Source organism: Galeopterus variegatus, unplaced genomic scaffold (assembly GCF_000696425.1).
Source record: "Galeopterus variegatus unplaced genomic scaffold, G_variegatus-3.0.2 Scaffold9904, whole genome shotgun sequence".
In the NCBI taxonomy this organism is placed as follows: Eukaryota; Metazoa; Chordata; class Mammalia; order Dermoptera; family Cynocephalidae; genus Galeopterus; species Galeopterus variegatus.
Genome location: NW_007736015.1, coordinates 27,512 through 47,701, shown reverse-complemented (window position 1 = coordinate 47,701; position 20,190 = coordinate 27,512). Strand labels below are relative to the sequence as shown.

At 40.0% G+C, this 20,190-nt stretch overlaps 1 protein-coding gene across 2 annotated transcripts; it reads left to right on the top strand.

Annotated features, from left to right (window-relative positions):
- The first annotated feature begins 8,757 nt into the window (after positions 1-8,757).
- On the top strand, positions 8,758-14,161 carry ZBED5 (zinc finger, BED-type containing 5). 2 transcript variants are annotated; one of them, XM_008593955.1, is made up of 3 exons: positions 8,758-8,962; positions 10,567-10,682; positions 11,844-14,161. In XM_008593955.1, exon 3 carries the CDS (start codon positions 12,010-12,012, stop codon positions 14,086-14,088), a length of 2,079 nt encoding a protein of 692 aa, XP_008592177.1. In that variant the 5' UTR covers positions 8,758-8,962; positions 10,567-10,682; positions 11,844-12,009; the 3' UTR covers positions 14,089-14,161. The 2 variants fall into 2 exon arrangements, with proteins under 2 accessions (XP_008592177.1, XP_008592176.1); XM_008593954.1 differs by having other exon boundaries at positions 8,775-8,962; positions 11,881-14,161.
- The last annotated feature ends 6,029 nt before the right edge of the window (positions 14,162-20,190 follow it).

The following is a 20,190-nucleotide window of genomic DNA, read 5'->3' as shown; positions in this document are numbered from 1 at the left end:
ATTCCACCCCAACAGTCCCCAAAGTCTTTAGCTTGCTGCAGCACCAACTCAAAAGTCCAAAGTCTCTTCTGAGACTAAAGGCAAAACTCCTTTCAGCCCTGTACCTGTAAAAGTCAAAAACAAATTTACCTGCTTCCAAGATACAGTGGGACAGACATTGGGTACACATTCCCATTCCAAAAGGGAGTAATAGACAAAGAAAAACAGGCTCCATACAAATCTGAAACCCAGCAGGGCAGACATTAAGCATACTGGGGCATCTGGACCCCCAAAGCATTGGGCAGCCTCGCTCCTACAGCTCTGCCAGATGCAGCCCATTGAGCTGCCCTGGTGTCTGCGGCTTTTCTAGGCCAGCACTGCACGTTGCCAGCAGCCCCACAGTTCTGGGCTCCTGATGGCAATCCCACTGTCCTGGCTCCACTAGACATTTCCCCAGTGCGGGTTCTCTGTGGGGGCTCTGATCCCACTTTTCTGCTCCACATTGCTCTGTAGAAGACCTCTGCAGCAGCTCCATCCCTGCTGCAAGTCTCTGCCTGAGTCCCCCAGTTTTTTCATACATGTTCTGAAATCTGGGTGGAGGCTGTCACACCTCCACTGCTCTCATGTTCTGCTGGCCTGCAAACTTAACACAGCATGGACGCCACTAAGGTTTCCTGCTTGTGCTCTCCAGAGCTGCTGCACGAATCATACTTGGGGCTGCCTGAGGCAGTGTTGCTCCAGCCAGAGCAGTTGGGATGCAGGGAGCAGTTTCCCAAGGGCAGAGGCGCCCCAGGTCTGTCCTCCAGAGAAACTTAGTTCTCTTAAGCCTCTGACTCTGTGATGGGAGGGGCGCTCTCCCAAACTTCTGAAATGCCCTCAGGGCCTTCTCCTGTTATCTTCCCTATTAGCATCTAGCTGCCCCGTCTGCAGCTCTTGAATCACTTGAATCAGCTCAGCTTACACCAGCTATTCACTCACAGTCTCAGGCAGTTCTGCAGTATTCGCCCACACAGTTCAGACAGCTGCATTCACTCATTCCATCAAGGAGTGGCTGCCCTGCCCCTGTGCATATCTGCGGCTATCCTGTAACCCCTGCCACAGAGACAGGCATGTAGTAACAGAGGCTAACTTTTCCACCTTTTCACCAGGTGAAAACATACTTGAAATTATGCAGGGGCACCTGTCCTGGATCATCTGCCCATCTGCATGTGGCACTCTTTTCTCAGGTTTACATGGCACCCAGCGAGCCATCGGGTTTAAGTGGCACCCTCCGAGCCATTTGCCTTCAGACAAATATGACATGCACTTACTAAATCTCCTCTGAGCACATTACACCATCCACCTTTAAGTCCCCTAACTGCAGCAGCCAGGCATCTAGGGGCTTTCCCTGTTTCTGCTGCTTTACTATTTCCCCAAGCCAACCAATTTGATCTGGGTAGATGGGACATAAGTAGTGAATTGAGTCACTTGTGGGTTGCCTACCAGTCCACCTGGTCCCACAGGCTGCTCATGCTTCACTTTCTGATGAGCAGGTTGTTCCAGGAGATGCATAATCTCCCCCAACTCACCATCAGGATCATAATCATCCCCAGTGTTGGGAGCAGGAGTGACGCCAATTGTTTGGCTCTTTTACCTGCCCAGAAGCCTAAAACAGCTATGCCAGTTGTATGGTTAAGGCTATAGCTATGTGACTATGCCAATCGTCGGGTTACAGCAATAGCTACGCTAAAGCCAAACATTTCATTATTTTAGTTATACTAAGTTTCCATTTGCATTGTCAGGGCTAGGGCTCAAACCCTTCAAACCTGTTGTACAGACTGGGTCACCAGACCCCTCACACGCAGGTCCATGAACTACGTAATTGGGAAAGGCCCCAGGAGCCATTGTTAAACAACCTCAGCAGCAGCACAGCTTACAGCAGCCTCCAGCAGCAGCAGTGGTGGCCTCCCAGAGGGTCCCAGAGGCCCTGGCAGCAATAGCCTCCAGTAGCAGTAGTAGCCTTCTTGTGGCCCCACCGGGGGCATCCCAGGGGCAGGGGGCCCCTTGGATCAGAGCCATTCATCCTTTATACTTAAGTCCATAACCCAGGACACCTGGGTGCACATGTGCAATTACATTAGACAATAACCAAAGGACACCTGGGCACACATGCATATATACATCAAACAGTTGACAAGATTCTGAACAACTGAGAGGCCCTGACCATTTTCTTTCACTTTCCCTACAACCACTGATTGCACATTAGGAATCTAACCCACAGAAGTACATGTGGATGCACAAAGATGTATACTACACAGAACGTTTATTGTAGCTTTGTTTCTAAGGTTGAAAGATTAGAAACAACTTAAAAATCTATCCATAAGGGAATGATTAAATAAACCAAGTGGAAAACTATGCATCTGTTAAAAAGAGTTTTATATACTGACATGAAATTCTCCTCAAGGCATATTGATAAGGCCAAAATGTGTGGCACAATAATTTATAAAATATTTCCATCAGTTATATACATTTTTATGTATACATATAGGTCTGGATATAAAAAAAAAACTATTAATTGTGATTAACTGTGGTTAGTGAGGGGAATTAGATGGGAGGACATAAAATGAGAACCTATTTTTTCTCAGTTCTGCACTTAAAAATTACAAAAATGATTTCTTGTGTAATAAGAAAACATTTCTTGTTTATAATTAAAGGTTTTTTACAAAATACATGCTACATGAGAGGCATCCAAATATTCTCAAAGCAACGGTTCTGCATAAATTCAACATACTGATATTATCATACTTTTTATTACTATCATCATCTTTATGCTTCACAACTATCAACACTGATATGCCTTTCATCAGGGAAACAAACAAGATCTACAAATAGAAGTTCATTTATTCACAGTGTACACCTTTGAGGCTAGGCTATAATTTCAAAATACACACATAATAAATGACTTGCCCAGATTCTCAAACAAGTCAGGAAATGATCCAGAGCCAGGATTCCACTCCTGTATCAATAAATATATATACTGGCTCTCAGTGTAGTACTATAAATAACCCCATCCCGAGGCATTTCAGACTCTCCCCAAGTAATTGAGTGTTTAAATGACTTGCAAGCCCTCACTTTGGTTTCAAAAATCGCTTATATCTGGCATTCTTTTTAAAGAGATGGCTTTTAAAAGTTTAACATAAACCTTCCCAGGAAACTTAAGAGAATAATATTAGTTTTCACCTTCTACAAGAGGACAACCCTAGAAGAACATAGTGTTTTTCCAAATGACAGTTCTGATCATATTATTTAGCCTAAGATCAATAAGTTAGCAGAAGTACTCTATAACTACATTATCCTAATTCTGAAAACTTTCTTAAGAAAAGAACTATAAAAGACATTGATCTGAATCAGGAAAATTGGTCCAAGCACTGCTTCTTCCAATAACTATGTGTGTGACCATGCCTATCTCCATCAACTTCTCTAAACCTCAGATTTCTCATTTGTAAAATGGGCATAAGAATACCTCCCTGCTTAACTAAATGGTTTGTCTCAAGGTTCAAATAAAAGAGAGATTTTAAGGTGCTCTGTGAAGTTCCAGATAAAGCATTATTAATGTATGAAACTTGAGTCCTTGATACAAGTATATTTCCTCCTCCTCTCCCAAAATATGAGAAAATATCTGATTTGCTACGTTTAAGCCTCTCAATTTGGGGCCCAATCATTTGTTTTTTTCTAGACCGATTCTCAACTGCATTGCCTACAAAAGTATGTGACATTTATTTGTGAGTATTTAAAGTGACAAAGTGATAAAACTTTTATAAATTAAAGAGGGCTATACTAGAGAAGTCACTCATTGCAATATCTGCCATGGTCCTTTTCTGAGTGAACTCCCCTCTCCTTTAGCTTCTGATACTCACATGATCCTGCTCTTACTTAACCAAAGCCAGAGCTGGATTAAAAGGTGGACAGCTGGGCAGTTGCCCAAATCATTTATTTATAAGGGACACTGAAATATCACTGGAATAATTAGTAACTATAAAAGCAATTAAAATTTCCATAGGTAAATTCTTACACAGGTGGAGGAATGTAAACTTGCCCCTGCTTGAAATACAGTTCAGAAAAGTGAAAACTAAAAACAATAGTATTAATCTAACATTTATTGGATGCTTATTATATACCAGGCCCTATAACAAGTGTCTTACATGTATTATTTCATTTAAACCCCAAAACTATTGTATGTCATTGTTTGTAAACCTATTTTTCAGATGAGGAAATGGAAATGCCTAAGATCGCGCAAGTAGCAGATGGTGGAGCTGCGATTTGAAACCAGTCTTCCTCCAGGACCTGTCCGCACTGTGCCTCACAGCCCTCCCGAAGTCTAGCTAAGTCTGTTAGATGTGTTTGCCTTGCATTTATGCAGGAACAATTTAATAAAATTCATCAAGTAGACTAAATCTAAAACCAAGTAATTCGTGAATAGTGTTGTTGGCCAGGAACAATTTTAGAATACAAATTTTAAACCTTTTAATATGTCTCCAAAGAAGGTGTCTGGTTCAGAAAAATTGCATATGAAAACAGAATAGAATAGAAAAGAAACTATAGAGAAACGTGATATATATTGCCAAATTGTTTCAAAATATCGACACTGCTTAGGGACCTGTCTATAATTTTAATTGATGGAAAATTAGTTTTTCATTGTTTCTATGAAATAGTGTTAAACAAATATTTAAAGAACATTTTTGAAAGGTGTATCAGTTAGAATTCAATCATAAAAACAGATTTCACACTAGCTAATTTAAACAGAAAGGGATTTACGAGTTGGAAATCAGGGGTTTATAAAATCACTAGAAGGGTGGCAGAACAGGGTTGAGGCTGCAATTTCAGGAACAACTTCCAGAACACTGTTATTGAACTATCCCAAAATGAGCACCATGTGTCTGCCACACTTGTAGAGTTGGAGAGCCTAGAAGCCATCTCAATAGCAGCTGACTGCTATCATCTGAATCAGCAAAATAAATGCCCTGCTCCCTATGAAATTTAGGGACTTAATGATAGGACCTCAGCTAGAATTGTCTCAAAAATACCAACACCTGCCAGTGGAAACAACAGAAGTGGCAAAAATATAGCTTTCACTTCGGAATGTTCACGTTTAACTTCCATATCTCCCTAAGATGCATCTGTTTTACAGAAACTAGGTTTTATGAATCCAAGCTGTAAGGTCTTCTGGGAAATGTAGTCTGTAGGTTTCTAGCCTCAAGGAGTGAGACATGCTAGTAGTGAGATGTAGTTGGGTTAAATCCATCAATTTGTGATGTCAGCTATAATCAGACCCTAAATTATTAGCCAGCCTAGATCACCCACCCATCTTGCTCCAGCCCTGACAAGAGTTGAGTAGAGACTTGACTTAAGGGTAGCACTCCAAAGGTGGGCCAGTGGTCCATGATCTGATGAGAAAACATAACTTGGGACAATCAGATTCTTCTCTCAGGATTCGGGATTGGGACACAGAATGATCGAGCCAGTGAACTGAGGGCTTTATAAATTTTTCTTAAGGGTAGCACTCCAAAGGTGGGCCAGTGGTCCATGATCTGATGAGAAAACATAACTTGAGACAATCAGATTCTTCTCTCAGGATTCGGGATTGGGACACAGAATGATCGAGCCAGTGAACTGAGGGCTTTATAAATTTTTGGTGAAGTAGACCTGGGGTCAGAACAATGACAGGTCATGTGTGAGAAGGTCTTAGATGGCAATTCTGTTCACCTTGGCTGCGTGAATTAATTTGTGTTCCAGTTAGGTTCTCTAGAAGTAGATGAGACTGGAGACTAACAAGACTAGCAATAATTCAGAAGGAAACTTTCTTGATCCTAGTCTACAGAACACGCAAGAGTTATGCAGGGAAGAAGATGAAATAAGAAACATTAGAAGAAAGTAACAATTTGTGCCTGTATATATGGAATATGAAAGTGAATCAAGAGTGACTGTTGACTCCAAGTTTGCTAGTTTGAGATATTAAAAGAATGATAAAATCTTTAATAAAAAATGAGGTTGTTGGTGCTGATAACACCAAGGTCAAAGGTTTGGATCCCCATACCCACCAGCTGCCAAAAATATTTTTAAAAAAGAGGCTGTCGGGAAAAGTACACATATTAGGAGAAAATTAGTTAAGTGTCAAACATGCTGAATGTAAGCTGGTGGTATATATTGAAATAGAAAGTCTACAGACTTGAAAATATAGAACTGAAGTTAAAGTGGGAAGAAGTGGGAAGTCAGGGCTCAGGTTATATTTTTGAGAATCATTGAACATACAGGGAATAGTTAAATTCCTGAGCGTGAATAAAAGCTACAATAGAAACTGATAATTTAGAGGTTACCAGAAACAGGGGGGAAGGAATAACGAGAAGTTATTGCTTAATGGGTACAGAGTTTATGTTTAAGATGACAAAAAAGCTTTGGAAGCAGAGGTAGTGGTTATACAGCATTGTCAATGTAATTAATTCCATGCAATTGGACATTTAAAAATGCTTAAAATGGAAATTCTTATGTCATATGTTTTACCTGCCTACCCAATATATCACTGTAATCTTATTTACAATAGTTCTTTGCCTAATGGAAATTAAGTTTGCACACAGTCAGCCTGTAGTTCCCACAACCAGCATTGCACCTAATCCAGGCATTGCCACCAATTAGCTTTGGGAATTTGGATAAGTTATTACCCCTCTAGGCTCAATTTCCTTATCTGTGAAATGGGGATAATCAATTGATAGGGTTTGTGAAGATTAAATGAGTTAAAACATTAAAAAGTGTATACCTGGCCCATCCTACGTTTTCAATAAATGCTATTATCATTATTGGCTTGAGTTCTACAAGGTCTACACTTTTTATCTGTCTCATCAACCAACATTCTATAATAACTTGACAAAGCAATTATAGGAAAAGTCCTTATGTTTCATGAACCTTAACTATCATACTCTTCAGATTTTAGGACTTAAGTCAAGTCTTGACTTCACTTGGGCTTATTCAAACACTATTCTTCCTATCAGTTTAATGTTATGAGTTTTCCCAATTCATAATAATGTAAACTAGATGTGTGAAGATTAGATTGGGAGCATATATGTAAAAGGTTTTTCTGAAATATAAAACATGAAAGTATGAAATTATTACAATATTATTCTGAAACTAGACAACTCCTGCAATCACAAAATGCAATCTTTGTTCTTCAAGTAAAACTGCACCCCTCTTCTCAAAAATAATGATTTCCCCCCTTGTGGCTAAAGTTCAAATGAAACCGATTTAATAGTAATAATTTTTAAATAATAATGGGCAGGGCCGGCCCGTGGCTCACTCGGTAGAGTGCGGTGCTGATAACACCAAGGCCGCGGGTTCGGATCCTATATAGGGATGGCCGGTTTGCTCACTGACTGAGCGTGGTGCTGACAACACCAAGCCAAGTGTTGAGATCCCCTTACCAGTCATCTTTTAAAAAAATAATAATAATAATAATGGGCAGCCTACTATCAGGCAAGATGAAGATATTGAAAATGGCTTTAAAACATTTGGGACTAAATGTCAGTCCTAGAAAATTGTCTTTGCAGTCCTGAAAAAATTGAGTTATTAAGGGTTTGGCTTCTTCCAATACCTAAGAGATTTGATCACATATTGAAGCATATTTAAGAAAAAGAAAAACTGCCCTTGTTTTTGACCCTAACTTGGGAATTTTCTGCCATTGGTGCACTGCTCGAAAACATAATCCAATTTTCATTTAGTCATTTCTATGGAGCCGCGAAAGCTAAAATATTGCAAACAACGGGACCTACTACTTAATGCCACCCGTACGCATCCCCCCCCCCCAGGCATGTCTATTTCAAGGTGCCAATCTGGAAAAACGGATTCCAAGTCTCCACCACACGTCACACAAAATGGAAGTACACAACTGGGCTGTTCCTGAAAAGAGGGGAGGGCGTAAGAGAACTGCCGCTTAAAATACCCGAACGCTGCAGCCCGCAAAATGAATGTTCACGGCCCTTCGGTGCAGGCAGCCAGGCGCTCCTTAAGAGAGGCGCCACTGTGAGAAGTCAAAGACACGGAGCGGCCTTTTCTTCCCGCAGACACTGCGGAGCCGCTATCCGCCCCCCTCCACCCCCAGTCCCACGCGGCGGCTCCCCGAGCCCATCTGGGGGCCACCCGAGAGGTGTGGCGGGGTCGGGGCCGGAGCAGCGCCCCGCGAGCGTCTAGCTCAGCCCTGGGCAGGGGCAGGGCCCCTGACACGCCATCGTCGGGTGTGGGGCAGGGCTGGGCCAGGGCGAGCTTTCAACCCCGATTCCAGCGAGAAACCAAGGAACAGAGGCCGAGGCTGCGTAACCTGAAGTGCGGCCTCGAGGAACAAAGGGGTCGTGAAGGCACAGCGGCCGAGGCGCTGACACTCCGCGCGCTGCGAACCCCACACATCACCCCGCTGGGGCAGAGCGCCAGAGCTGAGGAAAATGCAGGCTCCTGGATTCCACTCGTCCTGCAGGATCACCAGCTCTAGCCGGCAGCATCCAGGAACCTGCATTCTAAACCAACGCCGGGCCTGACAGTCATCCGGGGAGGTTGGAGAACAATCGCTGCACGCCCAGCCCGCCCACGCTCACTAACCCAGCGCGGCGCCTGCAGCCGGGCAGCGCCTCAACCCAGCTTGGTCCTTTCCTTTGGTCCCGCCCCACTGCTCAGTGCGGATTGGTGGCGGGGAGCAACTCTGGCGCTGATTGGGCGGCGGAGGAGTCGCTCGTGGAGACTGTAGGGTTCGGGTGCTCCTGCGTGCTAAATTTATCCTTAGACCAGCGACCACGCCAGCGGCGAATCGGATGTCTACGGAGGTGGCATGGGCGATGTCCCTGAGCTGAGAGCATCACCCTGTCCCCGAATCCTTCTTTCCTCTGTTTTGTTTTTCATTCCTCTACCCCTTCCTACCCCTTCCAGTCCGCGAAGACTGGCTCTTGACCCCGTTCAGGCCTCGGTGAAGGTGAGGAGCAGAGCCGCCACCGCGGCCAAGTGGTGCGCTCTGAAATGGCCGCTGCCTGGAGTTGTCTAAAATGGCGGGCGCAGGCTCGGCTGGGGGCCGCGGCGCTGCTGGGCAGCCTAGCCGCGGCCAAGACTGCTCTCCGTCGCTGAGGGAGATGAAGGAGAAAGATGGCGTTGGGTGCTGAGACGTTTTCGGGTGGTTGCCATCGCAGGCGACTGCCTGGGGACGCGAGAAGAGTCCAGAGGCGAGGGTGGGCTGCGGCAGGAAGCGAGCCCCCAGCCGTGGCGGTCTGCTGGCAGCGCGCACCTGTGACAGGGAGGCGCTGAGGGTTAGCTGACCTGGGCCACGCATCCAGGTGACCGTTTAAATAAGCATTTGCGTGCCACCTCCTGCCGGCCTTTATGGCTGGCCTGCACTGTGACTCTGCCCCTCCTGATCCTAAAAGGGTACTGTTCACGTCTGGAACCGCCTGGGGGTAGGCGATGAATGAATGTGTTACCTGTCAGTTTAACCGGAAGATGAGACAAAAGATGAGGGGTCCCCTCACCCTCCTTTCAGGTAGTGGAATGGAAACTTTACTCCCAAGGGAGGCCAGATTCTTTGTCCTTGAGGGATTCGGTGGAAGCACCTGTAAAGAGGTGGGGATGAGGCCGTCCTTCCTGAAAACAAAGCTTCCTACTCTTATGTGTTCTCTGGCAGCAAGGGAGAGGGATCCTGTTGTTTTAAATGAACCAGCGGTTCCACGAAGTTTTCTGTTGCTAATTCCAAGTCGAGACTGCGGAAGGAGAATCTACTGCTCTTTTGCTTTCAGTAAGAAGTAGGGCTTTTTGCCGCAGCCAATTTGAGACCCTTAACTTTCTGGCAGTTGTAATCTATTGTTAATCCTTTTCTCTGCACAGCCCAACTCCTGGTACCAGATTTTCTTAGTGCTTGGGCAATTAAAAGAATATTCACGAACACACACATAATACTAGGCACGTGGACTATTCAGTCACTCCTTGGACGCTTCTTAGTTCTTCACTTACCAGACTTGTTAACTTAGCAGGTGACATAACCTCTCTTTCTGTCTACTTTTAAGGTGGAGTCCCTGACTCCCAAGGTTTGTTTTGAGGATTAGATGAGATAATCTAGATGAGGAATTTAGCACAGTTACTGGCACATGATAAAATGATTGCTCAGTAAATAAGAGTTACCTTAGATTGGCTATTGAGGGGACAAAAATGGTTATAGCAAAAGGCATATTTCATGTAACACTTCTACGTGCAAATCCATTTTAGATTCAGCCCTTAGTTTTAGAGACATTAAGATAAAGCTGTACTTTTAAAAATTAGGTTTAGTTTTGAATTTTTTTTTTTTTATCGTATTTCTATAAGGTCAATGAATGGGGAGCATCTCAAAGCGGTGAAATTGCTAGGGTGTGAAACAGGATGAAAATATTAGCATTTTTACTCTGTTAAGCATCTTCTGTTTCAGTCCAAGATCTGCACCGCAGTGAGGAATCATTTGCACTGCCCAAATCTAAAATAAATTGTAATGAATGGTTATCTTAGAGGTTTGTAGTTAGTTCTTGTTGCAGTGTCTAATTGTAATTTTTCTTATTCTAGGCTTTTGGTTACTCCCCTTTCCACCCCATTCCTTAATTTTATTCTTTTGAAGAGTCTCCATTTCAAGCTGCCAAGGTAGAGAGTGTGATTGCAGACAGGACTATTCCTCATTTCAGGTATGTTATCCTTTAGCTGTTAATAGGAGAACTATTTCAATTCAGGATCCAACATGAGAATAAGAGAGCTTACTCTGTAGCCACAGAAATCAAAAGTAGCTGTATTTGGATAGACAGAATTTGTATGCCATAACTTAGAAAGCTAATAGTATTCTTTAGAGGTACTTAAGTTGCATTGCCCTTTTAAAAATGCTTTTTTTTTTATTATATGAGGAATAAACCTATTAAAATGAAAATTTATGTTTTCTTTAGGTCCTGGTTAAATTTTCACCTGTAGTATAGAATGCAGAGTAATCAATAAAAATGTACATTACTTTGAATAAGTTTTAATTTGGATAATATAAACATTTATATAATTTTAATTCCAGAGAGATGGTACCTAACTTTTGGTCTAGTGTAATCAATAAAAATGTACATTACTTTGAATAAGTTTTAATTTGGATAATATAAACATTTATGTAATTTTAATTCCAGAGAGATGGTACCTAACTTTTGGTCTAGTTTTTTTTTTCATTTTTAACACGTAGTATTTAGGATACATTAGAATTCTATTTCTTGCAAAACATTGAACTATATGTGTGTGTTTTTAATATAGCTCATCAGAATTGTTGCTAGTCCTGAAGGGAGACTTCAGATGTATGATAACATCAACAATTAATACATCTAATGGCAGTAGGAATCAGAAAGCCAAAAGAGATTCCGAGATACTATATATCATGAGACAGGGTTGGTAAATTATGGCCCATGCTGTCAGTTTTTGTTTGCATGTAAAATTTTATTGGAATTGAAACACACCCATGCCTGTTCTTTTATGTATTATCTGTGGCTTCTGTAATGCTACAACTACAGAGTTGAGTAGTTGCAACAGGGGCTGTATGGCCCACAAAGCCAAAAATATTTACTAATATGGCCCTTTACAAAAAAAGTTTGCCAACCCCTGCATGGGACATATTCTTCAAGGTCCCTTCCTTAAAAATATGCTTACCAACTCTTCATTATTTCTTAGCCCAATGATTCCCAAACTGTTATATAGAATATTAACATTCTCTAAGTCAATGTTTTGAGAAAAAGATTGATGCTAACAATAGTTTTTCTTTATAGTTTATTTTAATATAAGCTTATTTAAATGTAAGTTTAAGACTACTAAACTTATTTCTATAGCTTTTATTTTTATGTGATAATCTACCTTTGAAAAAAGGTGTGCCATACCTGAGAGCACCAGGAAGTCGCATGAGAGATCACCTGATACATGAACGTTTGATGTTCCATCTGCGCAGTGATGCATAGGCAGCATTTACAAATTAACTGATGTATTGCTATCTCTTTGATGATTGCTCGTCTTTGTATCCTGTCTTATAATTTCAACATATTTGTGATACTCAATGTTTATTCTAAATTAACTATGTTTTGTACCACCAACTCATTGCCCATGGATTTGTTGCTGAAACAAGGAAGTCTTAAACAAGAAGTAGAATCTTTTTGTTATCAAATTGTGTCTGAATCAAGTGATCAAAAGGTTGGAGTATTACAAAGTGAAGATGAACAGTTGCAGCCTTCAGTTTCCAAAAAATCAGAAGGTGAGCTTTCCAGGGTCAAGTTTATGTCCAATTCCAACAAAATAACATTTAGTAAGAAACCAAAAAGAAGAAAATATGATGAAAGTTATTTGTCTTTTGGATTTACTTACTTTGGCAATAGAGATGCACCTCATGCCCAGTGTGTATTATGTAAGAAAATTTTATCAAATAGCTCTTTAGCCCCTAGTAAGCTTCGAAGACATTTGGAAACTAAACATGCTGCATATAAAGACAAAGACATAAGCTTTTTCAAGCAACATCTTGATTCACCTGAAAATAATAAACCCCCAACACCTAAAATTGTCAATACAGATAATGAAAGTGCTACAGAGGCATCATACAATGTAAGTTACCATATAGCCCTAAGTGGAGAGGCTCATACTATTGGAGAATTACTTATCAAACCTTGTGCTAAAGATGTAGTGATGCGAATGTTTGATGAACAATATAGTAAAAAAATAGATGCAGTACAACTATCAAACAGTACTGTTGCACGTCGAATTAAGGACTTAGCTGCTGACATCGAAGAAGAGCTTGTTTGTAGATTGAAAATTTGTGATGGGTTTTCACTGCAACTAGATGAATCAGCTGATGTTTCAGGACTTGCTGTCCTGCTTGTGTTTGTTCGTTATAGGTTTAATAAATCTATTGAGGAGGACCTACTCTTATGTGAATCTTTGCAGAGTAATGCTACTGGTGAAGAAATATTCAACTGTATCAACAGTTTTATGCAGAAACACGAAATTGAATGGGAAAAATGTGTTGATGTTTGTAGTGATGCTTCTAGGGCAGTGGATGGGAAAATTGCCGAGGCTGTCACCTTCATAAAATATGTGGCTCCAGAAAGCACCAGTAGTCACTGCCTATTATATAGACATGCACTAGCAGTTAAAATAATGCCTACATCTCTAAAAAATGTGCTAGATCAGGCAGTACAAATCATCAATTATATTAAAGCTCGACCACATCAATCGAGACTACTAAAAATTTTATGTGAGGAAATGGGTGCACAGCACACAGCACTTCTTCTAAACACAGAGGTGAGGTGGCTTTCCCGAGGTAAAGTTCTTGTAAGACTTTTTGAACTTCGACGTGAACTGTTGGTTTTCATGGATTCTGCTTTTCGACTATCTGATTGTTTAACAAATTCATCATGGCTGCTAAGACTTGCATATCTTGCAGATATTTTCACTAAATTAAATGAGGTTAATCTGTCAATGCAAGGAAAAAATGTGACAGTTTTTACAGTGTTTGATAAAATGTCATCATTGTTAAGAAAATTGGAATTTTGGTCCTCATCTGTAGAAGAAGAAAACTTTGATTGTTTCCCTACACTTAGTGACTTTTTGACTGAAATTAATTCTACAGTTGATAAAGATATTTGCAGTGCCATCATGCAGCACCTAAGGGGTTTGCACTCTACTCTGTTAAAATATTTTCCTGTAACAAATGATAATAATGCTTGGGTTAGAAATCCATTTACAGTAACTGTTAAGCCAGCTTCATTGGTAGCCCGGGATTATGAGAGCCTGATTGATTTAACATCTGATTCTCAAGTGAAACAAAATTTCAGTGAACTCTCACTAAATGATTTTTGGAGTAGCCTAATTCAGGAATACCCAAGCATTGCAAAACGTGCAGTTCGTGTACTTCTTCCTTTTGCTACAATGCACCTGTGTGAAACAGGGTTTTCATATTATGCTGCAACAAAAACGAAGTATAGGAAAAGACTTGATGCTGCACCTCATATGCGGATCCGACTTAGCAACATTACACCTAATATTAAGCGGATATGCGATAAGAAGACACAAAAACACTGTTCTCATTAAATATTGGAGGGTTTTGCATGTCTTTTGATAACCAAATGTAATGTGAAAATAAAAGATGATTTCATCTCTGGTATTTTGGGGTTTTAAGTAAAATGATTAAAATTTTTATACTTCTTAGATTTTAAGAAAGCTAAGGAATCAAAACTGTAAACATACATTGTTATTGTTGATACCTTTTTTTTTACATTGTAATTTCAAAGGATTCCATGGTCATAATGGAAATGACTATTCACGAGGTAAAGTCCCAATTTCCTCTTCAGGATCTAATCCCTACCAATCTTTCTAGCCATGCCTACCCTGCAACTCCCCAATCTCATGGAACTTCTTGCCCTAAACATATCACACTGCTGCATGCATTCTGGTCTCAAAAAATTATTTTGGCCCAGTCTTCCTTCCTAACAGACTCCTATTTGCTTTTCAACACTTTGACTTAATTTATCTTAGGTACTTTCATTCTCTATATCTTTCTGTTTCCTGTTTATATATCTTTCAACCCTATTTCACACTGTTGTATTTATTGTTTGTGTCTTTCTCAACTGTGAACTCCTTGATGGTCCTATGATTCCCAGTGTTGGATTTAGCTCTTAGAGGGTCTTTTCCAGCTCTGTCTTCATTATCTGGCAAAAGTCTGTACTAAAGTAGATGCTCAAAAAGGAAAAAAAATGTTGGTGACAGTAAACCAACAAAAAGTGGAATAGGGATTTCCTACCATTCACTGATTGGCATGGTGGCATATGTACACAATGGTACCCCTTTTTTTTTTTTAAGGCTCAATTCTGTTAGCTAACATACAGTGTGGCCATTATGTATGCAGAAGTCATTGAGAGAACATATGATTTTCGTTATTCAAGCTAAACTGTTGAGGAAGAGAGGAGGAAGTATGAAGAACATTTTTAGTTATTTTGTTTCTCATTTCCTATATTGCAAATTTTATAAACTATAGTCTAAATTAATTAGACTTTACTATACTCAAAGACGATTAGACTAAAATTCCTATCAATTTATTCTTAGAGTACTATAAAAGATTTCCTAGTGACTGTCCTGTCTCTGGGCTACTTTTCCCATGTCAGAACGCAGGTTGCCGACTCAGTGTTAAATATTTTGTGTTGTTCCTGTAGTCCAGAGCTACTGTAGGTAACCATTATTTATTTAATCTCACTTATTGAAACCTATCTCCCATTTTGGGGAGTAGGGGTTCTCTCCTCATTAAGGCAGAATGTGGTACAATGATTAGGTTCAGTACCTCCTCCACTACTTAACCAGCTGTTTAATGTAGAGCAGTCTGAACTTTCTTGAACCTCAGTTATCTCAACTGTAAAATTAACAATTATGTCTCCTTTGAAGGGCTATTATGTCTCCTTTGAAGGGCTATTATGGCAATTGGGAACATATATAAACATCCTCTAATAGTGGGTGATGAAGAATAGGTGTGCAAAATATATTAGTCCTCTGCCATATCCAACCATATCCCAGTAAAACTTGACTCTGCACTTCTGAGTTTATTCTCTGTGGAGATTCAACAGCTTTTCAGACCACAGGACCTATCCTAATGTGAGGCAGCAAGATTAAGCATTTATAGCCCAGATTTTTTCCCGTTTATTACCTTATTAAGCACCTATTTATCTGTCGGGCACCTTAGTAGACATTTTGTATGTTATCAATAATCTTTACAATAATGCTATGGGATTAAATAATTTTTGGACTTGCCCAAGGTGACACAGTTACCAATTTAGTTTAAAATAGATCTTTCCCAAAGACAGTGCTTTTTCCAGTCATTACTTTACAAACTTTTCTTTTTTTTTTTTTTTTTTTCCTTTTAAAGATGACCGGTAAGGGGATCTTAACCCTTGACTTGGTGTTGTCAGCACCATGCTCACCCAGTGAGCTAACCGGCCATCCCTATATACTGTCAGATGACACCTATCCTTCCTGAATATTCATGAAACAGTAAAGTTCCCTTGATAATGTACAACCCAAAAGGACTTTCTCTCTATATTTCAAGTAATTGAAATTGCCTTGACTTCTTAATGAGGATTGTTTCATATGTCAATTTTGCCCTACCACCACTTATACATAAATACGTCAATTGTATTGTAGCTGAGACTTCCTTTGGATCATTTATAAAATTTCTAATCATATAAGAAGTGCTCAGTGAATGGAATTTTCTAGTTTAAAAAGTGAAGTAGGAAAGTGAAATATAATTCATACTATAAACATTACAAAAAAGTTGCTTTATGATCTATAGCCTTGCTTAAAGGGAAAGGCAGTAACTAACTAGCGTTTGTCTTTCAAAGATTTCAAGAGCAGCATTTCTTTAATAAGTCCCCCTGTTGCCTTAAAAGTGCAAAAAATTTTACTTCCCAAAATATAATTCAGCTACAGTTCTTGAAAGAATCCATCAACTGTGTATGCCTCTGGAACTTATACAAGTTTGTTTATTTTCATTTTTTTAAAGGTGGTATAATTGCACTGTTAATTGGTGCAATGGAAAGAATTCTGAAGTGGGTGTCAAGACACTTGTGTTCTGCAACTAATTAATTGCCTTACATAAGTTCATCCCCCTCTGTAGCCCTTAGTTTCTTCGTTTTAATAAATAAAAGGGGTTGAACTAGAATGAAGTCTAAAGTTCTTATCAGATAAGATCAAAATCTAAACCTAAATCAAGATTAGGGTGATGATAATATGTGCTCAGTTATTTGAAATAGATGTGTTTTTTTTTCTTAGAATACTGTAATAATTTCCACCAATCAAATGATAAAATTTATAAGTTGCTCCATCATGAATACTTATTGGATGCGAGAAGTAAAGTGGTTTTTCATAAGAGAGACATACTTTGTAATTTAGGAATTATTGGAGGGGAAACTAAAATATGTATGGTGATGACTATATTGGAATCCGATAAAGATTAAATAGTAACTAAAGTGTCAGGCAGGCTACAGAGGAAATTGTTGACTATCTCCCCAGCGTCTATTTTTCTCTCCCAAATTGTACCCTGCTTTTCTTTCAGGAATTCATTTTCTGCATAATCCATGTACTTAAGCAGAAGCTGACCCCACGCCAACTTTGAAAGTGAGCATATTTTGTCTGACAGTAGCTTTCAAACTGTGTTTTGATATCAAATCACAAAAAGAAACAGATTTTACATTGTGATCCAGATGTGCATGTGTGTGTGTGTACACCAAAGTTTCATAAAATAGTACTAAACCATCTATATGTGTAATGCAATCTCAAGTTTTATATTTTATTTAATTTTTCAGATGATGGTTAGGATCCAAAAATTAATTTCATGCTTTATTCTTGGGTTATGACTCACTGTTTGAAAAACACTAGTGAGTCTAATGCTATTGCCCTTACAGAAATTGTTCAGGAACCTGGATCTAAGCCAATTAAGGTATAGTATTACTTTGGCCACAGGAGTTGGTCTAAGAATAGCATGTGAACCAATATAGGCCAGTGTGAAGCCAGGACAGGGTTATGGGAGCTTTGAAAAAAGATGTTTTCTCACTCTTAAAGAAGAGATAAATGTCCTGTGTATGTGGAAGATCTAATCTGCAGCTCTCTTAGCTACCAGCTTGTGGAAAAAGCCAATACATAGAAGAGGACAGAGCCAAAAAATTAGAGAGAAACCACAGCTCTGACTGAATCACACTTGATCATGGCTAAGCCTTGTCACCTAGGCTAATAGGTGTCCTTTATTGTTCAAGACAGTTCAAGTTGGGTTTTCTATTATCATAGGCAAAATCATCTTAATATAGAGTCTAAAGGCAAAGCAATATAAAACTAGAATTTATTGATGGTAAACAGCTGCAAGTCCCAAACTAAGATTGTCTGATCTCTGGTTATTCAGCCTTCTACCATAGTAGTGGTATTTGAAACTGCTCCTGTTTATATTTTATAGACCAGAAGCTAAGTCAGCATATATAGTGATATTAGATATCATCAAATGCCATTTTATTTCTCTTAGTGGAGCAACTTGTTAATGTATTTTACTCTTTAGCTTAGGCTGTAGGTGTATAATTCAAATTAGAAATTAATTTGGAGGGCTCATCAGTTAGCTTAGTTGGTTAGAGTTCAGTGTTAAAACACCAAGGTCAAGGGTTCAGATCCCTTTACCGGCCAGCAGCCAAAAAGAAGAAAGAAATTAACCTTGGAAACATATTTGTTTGTTTTTCCTTTAATTTGCTGAAGACCCTGATAAAGATGATGGAATTTAAAAATAATAAGTCTTAGGCTTTGCAGAGAAAAATACAAGCCAGAAATAATTTGGGTGGTCCTCTACCTTCAAAGTTGCTTCCTGTCAAAGTTTTAAACAAGTCCCCTTAAGTATTATTTTAACTTCATGTTAGAAGAGTTAAGTGTTGACAAGGTGAAGTCTGTCACATCGCAGTTTGTATGACTTTCTTGACAAATTCCTTTGAGCAAAATAAACGTCTTTCCCCAAACAAGCTGGGACTTGAGGCTTAATATGACCTAAATGCCTTCCTAAAATTCCATAGACATGCTGAAAGAAATATCAAACTTAGACTAAATCCATAGCAACACTAAGAAACAAACCAAAAAAAGGTATCTTTCCTCTCAAAGAATTTAGTGTAGTGGAAGAGGCATAATAACTAAGGAGTGCTATGAAGAAAATAAGAATAATGTCAGAGAGTAAATGAAGGAGGGTTTTAACTGAAAATGATCTGAGATCTCTAAGAAAGTGACATTTGAGCTGAGGCTTGAGTCATAAGAAGGAGCCAATCAAATGAAGATTGGGGAAAGAATATTCCACGTGGAGAGAAAGCATATACAAACACTGATGCAGGAAAGAGCTAGGTGTGTTTGAGGAATAGAAAGACTACTATGGCTGGAATAAAGAGAGCACCAGAAGCTTGGTATAAGTTGTCAGTAGGTAGGAAGGAGGCAGATCACTTAGGGTCTTACAGGCCAGTATAAGGAGTTTGGATTTCATTTCAAATACGATGGAAAGCCATTTTGGATCTCAAATGGGGAAGGGGTCAGGGTTAGGTTACCACCGCTAAGGGGTATTTGTAAATGTATGAGGGCATTGAAGGAGCACCTATTGTAATAAGTATTTTAGACCCATTAGTGCAGGTGTAATATCCACCCACATAGGACCCTTTCTTTTGGGAAGCTCAAAGTTTGGATGATACCAGGACCTTTAAAGACTTCTGAGGAGATCCAGCACTTTAGGTACCCTGCTTTGGAAGATATACATATTCATTGAAAGATTCTCCATCTTAAGGGTAGAGACCATACTTTAGACCTCTTTTCATCCCATACAGAACCATGCTAGGTTCCTTGTGGCACTGCTCAATTGGACAACTATCCAAATTTGGGAGCATGCAAAATTTGGTGGTGGTTACCTTTTGTCAGAGAACTGTAGTGCATTAATCAAAGACCCATGATTTATTAAAATGCCCAAATTTGCCTTGCTTCATTTTGTTTTCGTTAAGTGAAGGGATGAATGTTGAGTTTCCAAGCTTCATCTATTAACTCTTCAAGTTGACTGCGACCACCATGTCCTTTTTGCTGCCACAGCCCTTCCCTATTCTTCCCGTGTCCCTCTGGAAAGAGGATCCCAGAATAGTAGGATATTAATGGTTAGAGGAGCAAAGAGGACTCTCTCCTAGGAATTTCACTGTCGGAATTATTTTTCAGCTTAGTTTTTTTTTTTTGTCTTAGAGGAGCAAAGAGGACTCTCTCCTAGGAATTTCACTGTCGGAATTATTTTTCAGCTTAGGTTTTTTTTTTTGTCTTTTTTTTTCTGTGTCCGGCAACAGATCACAACCCTCAGTGTTGCCCCCGTACCGGACCGGGGACCGGCAACGGGATTGCAACCCTCGGTGTTGCTCCCGCGCCTCACTCAGCCAGTGAGCGGGAACCGGTCTGTATGTGGGATCCGAACCCTCGGGTGGGAGCGCCGCTGCGCTTCCCAAGTGGCGCACTTATCCAGTGTGCCACCGGGCCGGCCCCTTTCAGCTTAGTTTTTAAGCTCTCTCTCTCTCTCTTGAATTATATGATTTCAAGACTTCTTATAAAGTAACCCCTACCTCCCTGCCCAAAATGTGTAAAGGGAACCCTGGTCTGAATGATACAGCA

Bases quoted from the DNA above. Each gene is read 5' to 3' on its own strand.
- ZBED5 (XM_008593955.1), top strand. From the start codon at position 12,010: ATGATTGCTCGTCTTTGTATCCTGTCTTATAATTTCAACATATTTGTG.